This window comes from Budorcas taxicolor, chromosome 5 (assembly GCF_023091745.1).
Source record: "Budorcas taxicolor isolate Tak-1 chromosome 5, Takin1.1, whole genome shotgun sequence".
Lineage (NCBI taxonomy): Eukaryota > Metazoa > Chordata > Mammalia > Artiodactyla > Bovidae > Budorcas > Budorcas taxicolor.
This window is the reverse complement of record NC_068914.1, coordinates 121123077-121137667: the sequence shown is the minus strand read 5'-3', so window position 1 is coordinate 121137667 and position 14591 is coordinate 121123077. Positions and strand designations below refer to the sequence as shown.

The 14591-nt window shown below is 37.7% G+C and overlaps 1 protein-coding gene across 1 annotated transcript in view; it reads left to right on the top strand.

Moving 5' to 3' along the window:
* Window positions 1-14591, top strand: part of BICD1 (BICD cargo adaptor 1) — a 243646-nt gene that overhangs the window by 218701 nt on the left and 10354 nt on the right. The window contains exon 9 of the mRNA XM_052641392.1: window positions 12512-12520. Coding sequence (XP_052497352.1) covers window positions 12512-12520 — 9 coding nt within the window. The remainder of the gene's footprint in view (window positions 1-12511; window positions 12521-14591) is intronic.

Sequence of the window (14591 nt, the reverse complement as noted above, 5' to 3'; positions counted from 1 at the left end):
TTTCAGGACTTAATGAAACTCAGTTTCTTGAAGTCCCATCACAGAAATAATTCAGTGAGAGACAGAGAGATAGGTAAGAAATGGATTTCGCGAGAAATACACTCCACAGAGTGTGGGCCATCTCAGAAGGCAAGAGCAGCCCCTGAGTATGGCGTGGTTAGTGTTTTTATGGGCTGGGTAATTTCATAGGCTAATGACTGGAAGGATTATTCCAACTATTTTGGGGAAGGGGCAGGTTTTTCCAGGAGTTGGGTCACTGTCCTCTGTTTTGCCTTTGATGATCAGCCTCAGAACTGTGATGGTGCTGGTGGGTGTGTTATTTAGCATATGCTAGTGTACTCAGTTCAGTTCAGTTGCTCAGTCCTGTCTGACTCTTTGTAACCCCATGGACTGCAGGACTCTAGGCTTCCCTGTCCATCACCATCACCTGGAGCTTGCTCAGAGTCATGCCCACTGAGTCTGTGATGTCATCCAACCATCTAATCCCTCTGTTGTCCCCTAATGCTTTCAGTCTTTACCAGCATCAGGGTCTTTTCCAGTGAGTTAGTTCTTCACATCAGGTAGCCAAAGTATTGGAGCTTCAGCTTTAGCATCAGTCCTTCCAATGAATATTCAGGACTGATTTCCTTTACGATTGCCTGGTTTGATATCCTTGCAATCCAAGGGACTCTCAAGAGTCTTCTCCAACAACACAGTTCAAAAGCATCAATTCTTCTACACTCAGCTTTCTTTGTGATCCAACTCTCACATCCATACATGACTACTGGAAAAACCATAGCCTTGACTAGATGGAACTTTGTCAGCAAAGTAATGTCGCTGCTTTTCAGTATGCTGTCTAGGTTGGTCATAGCTTTACTTCCAAGGAGCAAGCGACTTTTAATTTCATGGCTGCAATCACCACAGCAGTGATTCTGGAGCCCAACAAAATGAAGTCTGTCACTCTTTCCAATTTTTCCCATCTATTTGCCGTGAAGTGATGGGACCAGATGAAATTATCTTCATTTTTTGAATGTTGAGATTTAAGCCAGCTTTTTCACTCTCTACTTTCACTTTCATCAAGAAGTTTTTAGTTCCTCTTTGCTTTCTGCCTTAAAGGTGGTGTCATCTACATATCTGAGGCGATTGATATTCCTCCCTGTAATCTTGATTCTAGCTTGTGCTTCATCCAGCCCAGCATTTCACATCATGTACTCTGCATATGTTAAATAAGCAGCGTGACAAAATGCAGTTTTGATGTACTCTTCTCCCAAATTGGAACCAGTCCATTGTTCCATGTCCGTTCTAACTGTTGCCTCTTGACCTGCATACAGATTTCTCAGGAGGCAGGTAAGGTGGTCTGATATTTCCTACCCTCGAAGAATTTTCCACAGTTTGTAGTGATCCACACAGTCAAAAGCTTTGGCATAGTCAATAAAGCAGAAGTAGATGGTTTTTTTGGAACTCTCTTGCTTTTTCAATGATCCAGCAGATGTTGGCAATTTGATCTATGGTTCCTCTGCCTTTTCTAAGTCCAGCTTGTACATCTTGAAGTTCTCAGTTCACGTACTGTTGAAGCCTGGCTTGTAGAATTTTGAGCATTACTTTGTTAACATGTGAAATGAGTGCAATTGTGCAGTAGTTTGAGCATTCTTTGGCATTGCCTTTCTTTGGAATTGGAATGAAAACGGACCTTTTGGAGTCCTATGGCCACGGCTGGGTTTTCCAAATTTGTTGGCATATTGAGTGCAGCACTTTCACAGCATCATCTTTTAGGCTGAAATAGCTCAGCTGGAATTCCATCATCTCCACTAGCTTTGTTCATAGTGATGCTTCCTAAGGCCCCCTTGACTTCACCTTCCAGGATGTCTGGTTCTAGGTGAGTGATCACACCATCATGGTTATCTGGGTCATAATGATCGTTTTGTATAGTTGTTCTGTGTATTCTTGCCACCTCTTCTTAATATTTTCTGCATCTGTTAGGTCCATATGATTTCTGTCCTTTATTGTACCATTCTTTGCATGAAATGTTATCTTGGGGTCTCCAATTTTCTTGAAGAGATCTCTAGTCTTTCCCATTCTAATGTTTTCCTCTATTTCATTACATTGATCACTGAGGAAGGCTTTCTTATCTCTCCTTGCTATTCTTTGGAACTCTGCATTCAAATGGGTATATCTTTCCTTTTCTCCTTTGCCTTTCACGTCTTTTCTTTTCTCAGCTATTTGTAAGGCCTCCTTGGACAACTATTTTGCCTTTTTGCATTTCTTTTTCTTGGGAATGATCTTGATCACTGCCTCCTGTACAGTGTCACAAACCTCCATCCATAGTTCTTCAGGCACTCTATCAGATCTAATCCCTTGAATCTATTTGTCACTTCCACTGTATTAATCATAAGGGATTTGATTTAGGTCACAGAGCGACTGAACTGAACTGAACTGAATGGTCTAGTGGTTTTCCCTACTTTCTTCAATTTAAGTCTGAATTTTGCAGTAAGGAGTTCATGATCTGAGCCACAGTCAACTCCCAGTCTTGTTTTTGCTGACTGTATAGAGCTTCTCCATCTTTGGCTGCAAAGAATATAATCAATCTTTTTCAGTATTGACCATCTGTGATATCCATGTTGTAGAGCCTTCTCTTGTGCTGTTGGAAGAGGGTGTTTGCTATGACCAGTGTGGTCGCTTGGCAAAACTCTATTAGCCTTTGCCCTTACTTCATTTTGTACTCCAAGGTCAAACTTACCTGTTACTCCAGGTTATCTCTTTACTTCCTACTTTTGCATTCCAGTCGCCTCTGATGAAAAGGACATCTTTTTTGGGTGTTAGTTCTAGAAGGTCTTGTAGGTCTTCATAGAACTGTTCAACTTCAGCTTCTTCAGCATTAGTGGTTAAGACATAGACATGGATTACTGTGTTATTGAATGGTTTGCCTTGTAAACAAACAGAGATCATTCTGTCGTTTTTGAGCTTGCACTCAAGTACTGCATTTCAGACTCGTTTGTTGACTATGAAGGCTATTCCATTTCTTCTAAGGGATTCTTGCCCATGATAGTAGATACAATGGTAATCTGAATTAAATTCGCCCATTCCAGTCCATTTTAGTTCACTGATTCCTAACATGTCAATGTTCACTCTTGCCATCTCCTGTTTGACCACTTCCAACTTACCTTGATTCATAGCCCTAATATTCCAGGTTTTTATACAATATTGTTCTTTACAGCATCGGACTTTACTTCCATCACCAGTGACATCCACACCTGGGTGTTGTTTTTGCTTTGGCTCTGTACTTTCATTCTTTCTGGAGTTATTTCTCCACTCTTTTCCAGTAGCATATTGGGCACCTCCTGACTTGGGGAGCTCATCTTTCAGTGTCATATCTTTCTGCCTTTTCATACTGTTCATGGGATTCTCGCGGCAGAAATACTGAAGTGGTTTGCCGTTTCCTTCTCCAGTGGACCACGTTTTGTCGTAATTCCCCACCATGACCCGTCCATTTTGGGTGGCCCTCCATGGCGTGGCTCATAGTTTCATTGATTTAGACAAGGCTGTGAATGTCCAGGAGTCTCCAGCAGAGGCGTAGGTCAATAATGGCCTGCTGTAGGGTCAGGGGCACTGACTACAACAGTGCATGTACAAATCCTTTGGAAGGAGTTTGCCATTACCTTCATTATCCCTTCCATAGTTTGGCCCGAGGCCAACCAACAGAGGGAACACAGCCCTGCCCATCTTCAGAAAATTGAATTAAAGATTTACTGAGCATGACCCCGCCCATCAGAACAAGACCCAGTTTCTCCCACAGTCAGTCTCTCCCATCAGGAATTTCTATAAGTCTCTTATCCGTATCCATCAGAGGGCTAATATGTTACAATGAGCATAAAATGTGGCTCAAGGTCCACTGGAAGTTGAATCTTTTGCCACCTTGGACCTTGTTAGTTCTAACCAGTTTTTGTCATGTCCTATGGCTATGTTTCTTTTAAAGGTTGTACCCTGCCCCCTTCCCTCCTGTTTTACAACCAAATCAAAGATTTGGGAAAGAAAGATTTATTACTTGCAGCAAGTAAGAATACTAGGGATCTTGCCCAAAGCAGTGTCTCCCCAGCAGTAAAATTGAGAAAGTTTTAAGTATAAGTGTATTCATGAAGGGGTTTGATTGAGTCCAAACTATAGCTGGTTGAAGTCAGGAGGGTCAGAAAAAGGTCAACATCATCATTCCTTAGGTTCCAGTTGATCTGGTAGTTGAGTGCCCCAGGCCAGTCTTTACCACTGACACAGAACTGGGAGTGTCCTTACTTCTCTTGCTTGATAACAGGCAATGTTTCTGCATTCTTTAGTTCCCTTAAGATGTTAATTACTGAGACTTGTTTAAGCCCTGGCTTAGATCACAAAATGGCTTAGGGCAAAAATGGTTTCTCTTCTGTCAAGAAAGCTGTCTTGGTTCTCTTTCTCTTCAACCCTACTGCCCTAACTGCTTACAGCAATACCTGAGATAAAGAAGCAACTACAGAGTCTAATGAAATGTGAGATGAGAGGTGGCAGAGACTCAGAAAGGAAACTGTGAAGAATATGAATGTTTGTAAGTGTCTGAAATCAGAGAGGTTCAACTCTGTGCTTGAGCCAGAGTGCCCTGTGTGCATGCAACCTACTCTAACTGCTCCTTCATCCTGTCATGATTTGTCTGTGGAAAGGAGTACGTCAAGGCTGTATATTGTCACCTTGCTTATTTAACTTATATGCAGAGTACATCATGAGAAAGGCTGGGCTGGAAGAAGCGCAAGCTGGAAACAAGATTGCCGGGAGAAATATCACTTACCTCAGATATGCAGATGATACCACCTTTATGGCAGAAAGTGGAGAGGAACTAAAAAGCCTCTTGATGAAAGTGAAAGAGGAGAGTGAAAAAGTTGGCTTAAACAAAGATCATGGCATCCGGTCCTATCACTTCATGGGAAATAGATGGGGAAACAGTGGAAACAGTGTCAGACTTTATTTTGGGGGGCTCCAAAATCACTGCAGATGGTGACTGCAGCCATGAAATTAAAAGACGCTTACTCCTTGGAAGAAAAGTTCTGACCAACCTAGATAGCATATTGAAAAGCAAAGACATTACATTGCCTACAAAGGTCTGTCTAGGAAGTGAGGAACTGCTGGCTCAGAGGTTAAAGTGTCTGACTCCAATGTAGGAGACCTGGGTTCGATCCCTGGGTTGGGAAGATCCCCTGGAGAAGAAAATGGCAACCCACTCCAGTATTCTTGCCTGGAGAATCTCATGGACAGAGGAGCCTGGTAGGCTATAGTCCACGGGTTCGCAAAGAGTCGGACACGACTGAGTGACTTCACTTTCACAAAGGTCTGTCTAGTCAAGGCTATGATTTTTCCAGTGGTCATGTATGGAAGGAGCTTGGCTAATGCTAATTGAACTGACTTTCTGAACTAACAGCCTCACTGGTTTTTTGCCTAAAGTGTCTTTATTCCCTATAGAGGCTTCTTCATTTCTGTGTGTTCTCCTTCCGCATATGCTTTCTTTGTTCACAGGATTCATTTCTTGAAATAGCAGGAGTGAACAGCATTCTGTTGAACATGTAATCTTTTAGGGTTGTATTTGCTTTTGACACAGCTTCTGCAGTTTTCCCTCCAGAGGAAAGCTTGGGCATTTTCTCATGCTAGAGCGTGTTGCCCTTAGTTTGGAATCTGCTGAAACAAAAATTAATTTTAAAATGCTACTTCACAAAATTATCAACCATATGTTTAAAAATACATTTTTGTATCTTGCTCCAATGTAATATGCAATCAAAAATTTGTTCAGATTTCTAAATTTTACTGAATCTTGTATGCTTGTTGTTGTTGTTCAGTCCCTAAGTCGTGTCCAACTCTTTGCGACCCCATGGACCGCCCCATGGACTGCAGCATGCCAGGGCTCCCTGTCCCTCACCATCTCCCAGAATTCGCCCAAGTTCGTGTCCGTTGAATTGGTGATGCTATCCAACCGTCTCATCCTCTGCCTCCTTCTCCTTTTGCCTTCAAACTTTCCCAGCTTTAGTGTCTTTTCCAAACAGTCAGCTGTTTGCATCAGGTGGCCAAAGTAGTGGCGCTTCAGCATTACTCCTTCCAGTGAGTATTCAGGATTGATTTCCCTTACAGTTGACTAGTTTGATCTCCTCGCTGTCCAGGGGACTCTCAAGAGTCTTCTCCAGAACCACAATTCAAAAGCATCGATTCTTTGGTGCTTAGCCTTCTTTATGGTCCAACTGTCACATCCGTACTTGACTAATGAAAAGACCATAGCTTTGACTATATGGACATTTGTCAGCGAAGTGATGTCTTTGCTTTTTAATACACTGTCTAGGTTTTTCACAGCCTTCCTTCTAAGAAGCAAGCATCTGCTAATTTCATGGCTGCAGTCACTACCCGCAGTGGTTTTGGAGCCCAAGAAGAGAAAATCTGTCACTGCTCTCACTTTTCCTCCTTCTGTTTGCCATGAAGTGATGGGACCAGATGCCATGATCATTGTTTTTTAATGTTGAGTTTTAAGCCAGCTTTTTCACTTGCCTCCTTCACCAAGGAATCATGTATGCTACAAGAGTATTTTCTCTCTTCTTCTGGGTTAGCTCTGATTCATTGCACAGTGGAAATGTGCATATCATCAAATTTCAATTCTTTAGTATTTCTTCAAGTAGCAATTCCATTTTTGCAAGAAATCTTTCAGTATAGAATGATCTTGGGTTGGAATGTGCAAAGAATGTCATTGGAGAAATATATCTCTTCTTTAGATTCTGTCCATCTATGTGATGACAGATGTTGTTTAGTTGCTAAATTGTGTTCAACTCTTTTGCAGCCCGATGGACTGTAGCCTGCCAGACTCCTCTGTCCATGGGACTCTATCAAGCAAGAATACTGGAGTGGGTTCCCATTTCCTTCTCCAGGGAATTTTCCCGACCCAGTGATTAAACCCATGTCTGCTGCATTGGCAGGCAGATTCTTTACTACTGAGCCACTAGGGAAGCCCATAATGACAGATACCTAATGGAAAATGGAAAAATATAAGAAATTATTTCATCTTTCTCAAATAGCTCTGTATTTGCTTTGTTTAAGTAAATCTCAAATATCCTCCAGTTTAGCTGAATATTTTGATTTTCATCCAGATAACTAGTTTCATATAAAAATATTTTGGAATTTTAGGATTTATTTTTCCCTTCTTTACTTTTTCTTGCAAATAGTTTAAGCTAGATGTATCTTTTATACCAGTTTTGAAATTGTGTGCAAAAATGCACAAAATTTTTAAGTTTTCTGATCCCTTGCCTCCACGCTTAGCCCTCTATTCCTCACTACAGATAACACAAAGTTTGTGTTAAAAATGAATTCCTCTATAAGTCTGTAAGCTTTTGGGCAGAAACCTTGTCTCTTTTAATCCCCAGAATCTTCCACTGTACCTGGCACATAGTAGGCCCTCAATTTGTTGGATAATTGGTAATTAATCCAAATTTTCTACAGTATCTCAAAATATATGGCTTTATTGTGGTTTATCATCTCTATATGTAATTCTTCATGTACAGAAATATAGTACATTTCAGATGTGGTTTAAAGTAGGTGATGTAATAAAGATCTATATAACAGTTGCATTAGGAAAATTTTCAAATTAGTTATTCATTTCTCTTACCGTTTAATTTAGGCAGCATATGTATCATTTAAAGGTTCTTGATTTGGTTGTTTTAATATATTATGCCTAAAAATCAAGGCAGTTATAAGAAAATACTCACTTTTTTTGACCAGGCCCCACAGCATGTGGGATCTTAGTTCCCTGACCAAGGATTGAACCCATGCCCCCTGCAGTGGAAGCACAGTGTCCTAACCACTGGACTGTCAAGGAATTCCCCTGAAAATATTCATTTTACAGAGCAAAAATGTATGACCCATGTAATACACACCAAAAGGCTGTATATAAATATATAGGCTTTCCTTACTTATTACTTTCTCTTATTCCATTTTATGTGTTTTATATTTTTCAAGTATATTTTTCAATAGATAATAGTTATTCAAAATTGAAAAGGTATAATTACAAAAGGGTATACAAATAGAAAGTAGTTCTCTCTGCCACAACTGTGCCCATCCAAACTTGGGTATCCTTTCAGAAACATTCTGTACATATACAAGCAAATATATGTAAATATATGCATATATAATCACATATATGTGTTTTATATATGCATTACAATAACATTGGCACAACCACAAACATCATTATGCATGCTATTGTTTTCTACTTAATCCATCTTGACTTTTTTCTCCTTTCATATTACTATTCATCTTTTTTTATTTTTAACTAGATGTCTGGAGGAGAAGGAAGATATACTTGAACCCTTTAAGAAAGTTTGAAATGTCTTTACGTGTAGAATTGAAATATATCTTGCCAAACAATAAAATTACAGCAACAAGAATGTTTCACCTTCTAGACCAAAGCTGTTCAGTTTTAATAATGTGGTAGCCATGTGAGAAAAAGTAAAAAGAAACAGATAAACTTAATAATATATTTTATTTAACACAATATGTCCATCATACTATGATTGTAACATGGACTAAGTAGAAGCAATTATTAATGAGATTTTGCATCTGTTCTTCTTACTCAGTCTTTGAAATGCAGTGTGTATTTTGCACTGACAGCACATCTCAGTCTGAACTAGCTGTATTTCAAGTGCCCAATAGCCAGATTTGGCTGGTAGCTACTATTAGACAATGCAGTTATAGACCCTAATTTCTACACTGAAATCTAATCACTAACAGATTTAAGGTAACACATTTCGGTTTTCTTTTAAAATGAAATATTGGGCCAAATGTTTGCTGTTACTAATTGATTCTGCTTTATTTGTCTCTGGTAGCAATATTCTTTCAAATAGATACATATTAAATGTTTGTGTACCCTTCTCTGTACATCTCCTTTGTTTACTAGGTGTCCTTGTCATTAAGAATTTAATTCCTATTGTTTAGATATCCTAGGAAACCCTACTTTTAAATGTTCTTGAAATAGTAAAAACAGCTTAATTTGTGTGTGTGTGTATGTAATCAAGCTTGTAAAAAGTCTATGTTATTTATTCAAAGCAGAGTGCCTGGAAAATATTTCCTGCCAATTTTAAATGGCAGCATTTAATTACTTCACATTTAGACTGAAAACACATCAGACTTTTCCAAGGTGTATTCCATGTGTTTTCCTATTTCCAGGATAAAAGAGAAGATAAAGATAATACTAAGTAAACCATTCCATGGTACAACTTAGAGCCATGCAATAAATAATGCAGTGATGAATGGGACATTGATGACCACAGTTCTAGCAGCATCTTTGTTTTATTTTTGGTTTTTGTCTTCTACTACCTCCTCTGGCAGGTACACTATCCAGAACTTGTGTTTTCTTAAAAGATTTCATTTCCAAAACCTAAGCAAATAAGTTATGATAAAATGGTGGAATTACTTAATTACTGAGGATCAACATGAAAACCAACACTGTAATAGGAATGTACCTATTAAATTAGATCATGCTTTCAATCCATGTTGACTCTTCTAATATAACTGTCATATAAGTCTTTTATATGCTTTAGAGTCTTCTAAGTTTTATTAATATTTTAATAAACCCATGGAAATTTAAAATTTTTAATTAAAATCCTCAAGGGAAAATAACTACAATCTTTCTCTAATATATCCATTAAGTGAAAAAAAAATACACTTATTTGACATTTCTAATTGTTACATATTTAGGGCAAAAGTGATCACATCATGCTTGTGTCCACCAGAATTCACCCATGTGGTGTGAAGAGAGAAGCCTCCAGAAGGGGGCTGAGTCTGGAGAAATAATGGGGAGGCACAGGTGGGCTGAGACACACCGAAGGCCGAGGACATTGTAGGCGATTATCCCTCCTTGACCCTGCCCAAATGATACTTCTGGCTCACTACAAAGTATCGACAGGCAGGTAGAAAACTCCAAAGAGATAAGCACCTAGATCTGCAAGCAGACTCACGGAAGTGACCAACCTCTGCCACCAAAGGACAGACTTGTCCAGATACTGAATATTAAAACTGCACATTATCTCACTACCTTCTACTATGCATGCTCCTCACCTGTAAGTCAGAGAACAGCTTTTATTCTACCAGACTACACTCAATTACTTACCTACTGCAGTTAACCCTTGGTTTCTTTGGTATCCTTTGCGCCAGGGAGTCAGGTGTATAACCGCCTGCCATTGGCACGGCCCTGCCTTCAGATCCCAAAGCCCTCCATATGCAAAGAAAATGTACAATACTCCATTGTGATGGCCAGTAGGGCCTCTCCCTCATTGTATTCCCAGGAAAAAGGCCATCAGCTATGCTATGCTCCTCACACTATTTAATCTAACTTGCTGGCATCAGACTATTGAATTCTACTGTATACATGTCCTCACTGTAACTACTCTATTATAAAAATGCTCTGATTATGAGCATTCCCTGGGATGTTATATTCAAACTGCAGTTTTCAAAGGGATGTCTTTCACCTACAAGGAGAAATAAGGAAAACATAATTTAAAAAGACACGGTGGATACCCAGAAAAGCTAATCTTTAAATTAACAACTGCAGGCTCTCCTTTACATTTATGAGGATACATGAACAGCTACAATGAAGGAATAGTGAGGGAGCTCTCTCAACTCTGAGTCTCTCTGATTCAATGAATACAAATTCTTCTTTCCATGACTGGGACTGGGTCTTATTGTGTACAATCCATTTTTTTAATATATTAAAATATCTCAGCACCGGATAGTATAGTTTTCATCAAGAAAAAGTAAAATTCCCATTATCTAATAATGCAAACTTTTTTTGGTACAATTTAAAGTGTCTAAGTGTTATAATCTGACTCTACAAGGCACGAAACTCAGAATTAATTCAGAATTAATGCTGAATTCTTGAAGTGTGCTAACATTTTGCTTTCTTTCCCAAAACATATGAGATTCAGTTTCTAAAGGTATATCTATATTGTTACACTGGCTACGGGGGCCACTGACTTAACTGAGAAATGCTTCTCTGGTACTCATCAACATGGCAGCCAATCAGACTCTTCTGAGGCACATTAGCAGTTTGGGGAGTGGCCTTTGTACACTCTAAACCTGGTTCCAGTGGCTCCCTGAGACCCCTCCTTGGGCAGGGTCTGAAGGAGCAGCTTAATTCTGGCTGAAAGCATGGTGCAAATGATAAGTAGTTCTGATGCTCACAAAAAGCCTACACTTGCTACTTCCTATTCCTTTGTTTTAAATTATGTAATATAGTTCCTTACACTTACTAAATTTAGACTACTTAAAGGGACTTAGGCATTGAACTCATACAGCTAATCAACCAGAAAGATTCACAGTGCACTGTATTCATTGTACAACAGTGAAACGCCCTGCCACCCTCTTGTTTTGCTCTTGCATAGCTGTATGTGCCTTCTTCCACACATTCTTCTCTTTAGCCATCTGCTGATGCTTGTTTGGTTTTCTTGGCTGTTTCCCAGTGTATTATGCATAAAAGGTATGAGAGGACAAAAAACCAAACAAACACAACTCAAAATGGTTGACTTTATTGCTTTCTATTGTTTACTAAAAAAGTAAATGTAAAGTTATAAAGATGTCATATAACCATTAATTTCATAGTCACCTGTGAGCCAAAAAAGAAGTCATTGGTATACTCTCTACATATCACAAATTTAAAGTTTTTATAAACTGTACATATAAGAGCCAAATTTGTTTTGGCTATGTTCATTACTAGAGTGTAGACGTCCTCTTTTCTTTCTTTTTTTTTTGGTGTATACATTATTTTTATGTCACTTCAGTGTGTCCAGTTCACAAATCAAGTGTCCTTTAGGGGGACTGCTTCCTGAGCTGAGTCCCTCATGTAACCTCCATTGTCAGTGAATGTTCTTGAAAGATGGGCTAGGTTAGATTGTTACTCTTAAAATAATTATTTAAAAGAAACTTTGATAACTTCAAATATTTGCATTTATATGATTTAAAAATTTATATGAAATTATATACATTTACTTTGTAGGATAATGGTTTAGAGCAGGACAGTGGTTTTAATTAAACATGCTTTTGGTGGATATATAATTGGTACATTTTTTAGTTTAAGGAGATATGCTTTCCTCATGTTAAGGACTTTTTTGCTGCTCCGATGCTGTTCATCTAGTCCATTTTTGCTCTAAACTGAGTTTCACCTCCCAGTCCTTCATTGCACTTAAGATTTTGTCTTATTAACAATGGAAAATCAGCCTATGATCTGTTTGGGTCATAAGAACTGAAATCAGAAATTTAGAGTAGGAAGAGATGCCCAATGTGGATGTTGTTTAATCCATCTTAAATACCTATTCTGACTTTCCAGAAGTCCCAGCTCCACCACTATTGGTAGGATTCTGTAAAACAAACAAACAAACAAACAAAAAGTATAGTATAGTCATTTACTCTGAGTAGGTGTTTATGGAATAAGCCATTATGATCAGAGAATCAGTTAAACATAAATTTTTTTCTCTTTTTATGCACTACTTGACATCAAAAGCAAAAAGAGGTAAGTTGGCTATAAACCTGAGTGAACCTTATTTTCTTTAATAGATTCATTTCTGAAAGAGCTTGGCTTCAATTTTCTACAAATCAAGTACTTTTGCATTAGGAACTTATTGTAGATCTTTAATCTTTTCTTTGAAAGCTGAATTAGCACCTTCTGTAAACTTGGGTTTTAAAAATATTTAATATTCAAACAGACTGCTTTTCCTTTAACCAAGTTATACATATGGTTTAATTTTCTTGTGAGGAACGTTGGTTTTGGGGTTTCTGAGTTGTCTTCCTCCTCAAATATGGAGGATTACATGTTATAAGTAGTTCTTCTTTACTTAAAAAAAAAAAAACGCCAAGAAACAACTGATATTGGTGAAAGTCTATAATTTTCTGATCCATTGCTTTACAGAAGAGGATGCCCTGAATCTCTCAGAATATTTTCTAGTGTGATTTTTTTTAGTGTGTGTGTTATTTTTTTAATTAATTTATTTTTTATTGAAGGATAATTGCTTTACAGAATTTTGCTGTTTTCTGTCAAACCTCAACATGAATCAGCCATAGGTATACATAAATCCCCTCCCTTTTGAAACTCCCTCCCATCTCCTTCCCCATCCCACCACTCTGGGTTGATACAGAGCCCCTATTTTTTTGAAATGACTATAAAATAAGACAATCAAACACATTTCACTGAGTGGTCTCTTATATATTTTTCTTGTTTGGGATATATTTTCACTTGATTTTTTAGTGGCCTCTTGTTTGTAGTTTAACTTATTTCTCTCTTCTTTTTGATGATGAATTAATTCTGACATTCAAAGGAGTAGATGGTCTTCATCTGATACATGCTATTATTGAGATTGTTTAATGAGAATAGACCATCACACCATCCTGAGTTAACTTTGTACCAGCTGACACTGTTCTTGAGAAGGTCATTTCTGAACAAAGTTATTTTCTAAAAGGTACTTAATTGATGTAAGAATCTGGAAGCAAAATGTACTTTTACCTCTTGGTGCCACTGTATCTAATTACCCTCTTCCCCTTTATCTTCCATGTCTTCCTACATAGGCTGTTAATTACACACATGCTCACGGTTTAATTGTAAATTGTTCAGAAGCAGAAAGTTGACAATACTGCAGGGCATTTTTATATTTCTCTTTTTCAAGGTTTGAAATAATATAGGTTTATTAATATTGCTTTGTTTTATCAGCTAGTCATGTGATATTCCTCAGGACAGCAAGTGGAAAGCTGTGTGAAAGTTTTTATCTAATCTATAATCACTGAAAAGTCTATAAATGTTCCCTGTCTTTAGCAAGTCATGCTCTGATTCTGTATTATTGAAGATAATTTTAATGCTTGTCCCCTAAGCATGATAACCTATGCACAGTTGTCATTTATATGAAGGCAGAGCCAGATGTTTTAAAGAGTCATATGTTTTTAAAGATCATATTTTTTCATTGTCTATACTGAAATATTTTTACGTGTTTCAACAATTCTGCTTTTTTCCCTGGAAATTTTTAATGAATAATTATTGTCTCTGACTATAATAAGGGTATAAACAAATAAGGGGATTTGCTATGTTAAACGCTGATGTAAAGTTAAGGCTGCAGTGACTGGTGACATAAATTGTAGACTACACTCCTGAGTAGCCGGAAATTATGTAATTGTTTTATTTGTGGGTACTTCCAGAGAAATTCATGTGATATGTTTGGCAAAAAGGGATGAGATAGCCAACTCTATGTGTTTGATTATAAAATGTTAAAAGCTGTTCACAGCTATCCATTTTTACTAGTGCTGATGTACCATTAAGTTCATCGTTAGATTTTTTAAAGTATTTCAACTTTTCTTATCTACTGTTTATATTCATGTAAATGTTTCTATCTCATGCTTTCATTTTTCTTTATATGATGTTTCTATCTTAAATTTTTCTTAAATTCTCTACTGTATATGTCTGTTTTTTCAGTTTATGTGTATAGGCATCCATAGGACTACTTAAGTGTTCAAGTTATTACTACAAGAAGAATGTATTTTGATGCTTCTTTCCATTTACTTTTCTGTTTATTCACTAACACACTATTACTCATTTTATA